Source organism: Lactuca virosa, chromosome 4 (assembly GCF_052849685.1).
Source record: "Lactuca virosa cultivar CGN04683 chromosome 4, Lactuca_virosa_CGN04683_v6, whole genome shotgun sequence".
NCBI lineage: Eukaryota > Viridiplantae > Streptophyta > Magnoliopsida > Asterales > Asteraceae > Lactuca > Lactuca virosa.
Window position 1 is genome coordinate 377,068,384 of NC_136429.1, and position 3,932 is coordinate 377,072,315.

The 3,932-nt window shown below is 37.6% G+C and overlaps 1 protein-coding gene across 1 annotated transcript; it reads right to left on the minus strand.

Moving 5' to 3' along the window:
• Window positions 1–333: 333 nt before the first annotated feature.
• Window positions 334–723, minus strand: LOC145106367 (uncharacterized). Its single transcript, XM_079043363.1, has one exon. It carries the CDS (start codon window positions 721–723, stop codon window positions 334–336), a length of 390 nt encoding a protein of 129 aa, XP_078899489.1.
• Between the last annotated feature and the right edge of the window lie 3,209 nt (window positions 724–3,932).

Sequence of the window (3,932 nt, forward strand, 5' to 3'; positions counted from 1 at the left end):
TATTTTATGTTGACGCTTTTCAAACGACTTGTATTCTCAGGAAATCAGTAAGCAGGTTTATGGAACGTGGACTCAGGATTATTTTGTTGTAGTTGGAATTCACTTACTAATGTCTCTTTTGTGTAATTTGAGAACAAATACATGATGTAAAACATTGTAAGTTTGTTATCTTAATGTATGATGTTTGGATTTGCTATGTTTCATTTATATTAAATTGTTATGATACTGCACAATGACGTCACCCGCCTCCAGACGTTTTCGCCGTCCCTGTCCGGGGGTGTGACAAATAGCTTGATCAACAATGTATAAGAAATAATTGACTCTGAAATTCTCTTAATGTGTAAATGAAACTTCTTCGCTACTTGAACTCTCATCAAACATTTTTTTCCTTTCAATCAAACGCTTTTGTGGAAATATTGGATTAATACCCATTTCCATAGCAATCTCCTTAGCTTCAACAATCGCTTTTGAAAAACCAGTTTCTCTATAATCTTTGTAGTACCCGATCAATTTGTTTATTTCTGTAATAGCATTGTCAAGATGCATATACTTTGATTGTAACTTCTTACTCACAATATTCATATGGTTTAGTACTTCATACCAAACAACAGTTGATACCAAAAATTCAAAGTCACCAAGTTCTTTTTCTGCTAGTGAAGTTGCTTCACTTGCAATTGCAGCATCATTATCTTTTTCTCCAACTTGAAGTAAGCTTCCGTACATCCACAAGTTGAAGTTTAATAGCCTTTACACTCTCAACCCGACTTTCCCAATGAGTTTGACACAATTACTTAAGACTCCAAGCTTTAACATTATCTTTCAAAATTTCCCACCTCATAGTAGATATTGCAAAGATAGTATAAATACGTTGGATGAATCCAAAAAAGTTATTTCCTTTAACACACTTGTTAGCCGTATCACATAATGTTTGATTAAGAGAATGGCAACCACAAGGAGTGTAAAATGCTCTAGTATTTATATCTAAAAATCTCTTTTGCACTCCTTGGTGTTTTCCTTTCATGTTTGCTCCATTATCATAGCCTTGACCACGCATATCATCAATTTGAAGACCAAGAGACTTTAACTCCTCAAGTGTAATATCAAATAATCCTTTTCCGGAGGTATCATTGTAATGCCCCGATTCTTAGGTGTTGATAGTATGACTTTAAATTTCAAGTTTCAAGGTCTACTCAATGAGTGGATGCCCTGACTCGTCGAGTAGGAGCGGTTTTGGGCCACGTATTTAAGTGACCAACTCGCCGAGTCAGAAGAGTGACTCGACGAGTTGGAGCTGGAGGGTAAAACCCTAATCCCCGGGGTTTTGCACCCTATTTACAGGATCCTTTGCCCCCTTAGCCTTCCCTTACAGCCCCTGTGAGTCCAGAAACCCTGAATCTCCATTTTCTCTCCATACTTGTGTGTTTAAGCTTTAAAGGTGGATCTTGGTGAGGAAAGGCTTGAAGATCAAGAAGCTTTGAGCAAGGAACAGTTGGGGATCTGAAGTATACCTCAGTTTATCATCATTTGAAGGTATCAAGTCATCACCTTGAGCTTCTTCTAGCTAGATCCCTTTTATATTTGAGTTTTGGGACCATTTTGGGAATTTGGTGTCACATTTCGAGTGATGAACCAAGATCTGAAGTTGAAACTTCAGATCTAGGCTTATCTTGGCTCTTATCATCATAAAGTCTCAGTATTTACCATGTTGGTGAAGCTCTTTTGCCTATAACCTATTCTTTAGCTTGATTTAAGTCATTAGCACCTTGCATGCACGTAAAGTTTGCAACTTTACGTGATAAACATTCCCTAGGCTCGGCGTGTCAGACGAGTGACTCGACGAGTTGGCAAGTTATGCAAGGAACTCGGCGAGTAGCTAAGGTCACTCGACGAGTTAAGGTCAACATGGACTGTTGACCGTGACAGTTGACTTTGAATTTGACCAAGGGTTGACCAGTTGACTTCTGAGGGTATTTTGGTAAATTGAATATTGATAGCAAAGGACATTGGTGAATATAGGTGTTGGAGTTGGAGCTATATTTGGAGGAGTTTGACACTACCTTCCGAGCTACTTGCGAGGTGAGTTATCCTCACAATACTCAAGGGTGTAAGGCACCAAGGCCGGCCCTTTGGATTGTTATCTGGTTATGTTATGCTAGTATGATCTCTTAGATTGGTATCCTAGAGGGTAGGATAATATTATATGGTATGTGGTATGATCCGTTAGATCCAGTATTGTCTATAGACTGTTATGTGATTATCTGTTATATGTGCACATGTTCGTTTAGCGGTTGAGGTTTATCTACTTTGTGCGGAGGCCAATAGACCTGGGTATTCCAACCTGTAGGTTGTGGGCCGTGAGTATTCCATCCCAAGGATGATTGGACTCATAGTATGTTGGCATTCCAACCGGATGGTTGAGGGCCTGGGGTATTCTAACCTGACGGTTGACTGGACCCATAATATGTTGTTTATGATTATATGTGTATTGTTGTGTAATGGGTATTTTGGGGGGAAACTCACTAAGCTTTCGGGCTTACAGTTTCAGTTTATTGTTTCAGGTACATCAGGGGATCGCGGCAAGGCGAAGGCATGATCGTACAGCTCCTCACTTTTTATGACTTTGTTTCTCGGATACTCTGATATGATACATTTTGAAAACAAGTTTTGTAATGGTTATTGGTTTTGGAAATGTTTTAAAAGTTTTAAATTGGCTTGAATTTTATGGGTGTTACAAGTTGGTATCAGAGCCTTGGTTTGAGTGAATTGGAGGAACACTCGTGTAACTCCAGTCTCAAATCAAGGAAAGGATTTTCAAAATGATTTTTCAAAAGGTTTTCAAAATAAGTAAAGGAGGATGCAGGGTGTACGATCAGCCGAAGCCAGTAAGTTGACACCAAAATACCATACATTTATTTGATTATGTGATATGTTAAAACTGTTGGATTAATGTCTAAGTCCATAACTATAATTGGTAAGACTTGACCCGACCCGGCATGGTCCATTTGGGTTGCATGGCATCATGCATTTGGATAGACTATAATGAGAGAAATAACACTTAAGGTTGGTTAATATATTATAAGTTCTAATATATTAATAAGTTTATTTAATTAGTATTGATCAAGAATTAATTTGGAATTAATTAAGTGATCAAAAGGAGACTAATTAAATATATGGGTTGATTGTGTAAATCATTCGTTCTTATATATGTGGGCTTGTGATCCAAGATTCCTTATGTTGGACTAAGTCCATGGGGTGACCCATGGATACTCCACGGAGGTTAAAATCCATGGAGCATAAGGAATGGGTAAAGTTATGAGTTACATGGTGTAACCCTAATAGCCACCATATAAAAGAATCCCATGGCTCAAGAAATCGTGCACTAATGTGTGAGTGTGAGGGCTAGACGATTTCAAGGAATGTTCAAGTTTCTCTCAAGTTATTCCAAGTGTATTTGGTGTTGTGTGAACCATTTGAGGTGTCACACTTGGGGCACTAGGCACTCAAGCTTCATGAAGACATTCTACATCAAAGAGGTATGTATTCTATCTTGTTATATTTATTATTTTGTATGCTAGATTAGGATAATACCTTGGATGTTCATAATTGTATATATAATAGAGAAAACATAGATCCAAGGTATTTAGGGTTGCATGTACACTTAGGAGTGTTAGAATGCTCATAACCCAACAGTGGTATCAGAGACAGGTTCGTTTTCTTGTTATACTTGCAAAAGTAGCTGAAAAATCGAGTTGGATGCATATATTCGATTGTTTTGGCTGGAATTGGACTAGGAACATTACCCTAAGATGTTTTTGTAAACTTGTTTTTGATGTGGTAATGTTCATGCTAATCCAATTTCTAAGATAATTGTCATAATTTCAAGATTTGTATTAGTTTGTATGTTCATGCTAATTTCTTGAAGATTGATGATT

Coding starts and splice junctions, on each gene's coding strand:
- LOC145106367 (XM_079043363.1), bottom strand. CDS start 723: ATGTACGGAAGCTTACTTCAAGTTGGAGAAAAAGATAATGATGCTGCA.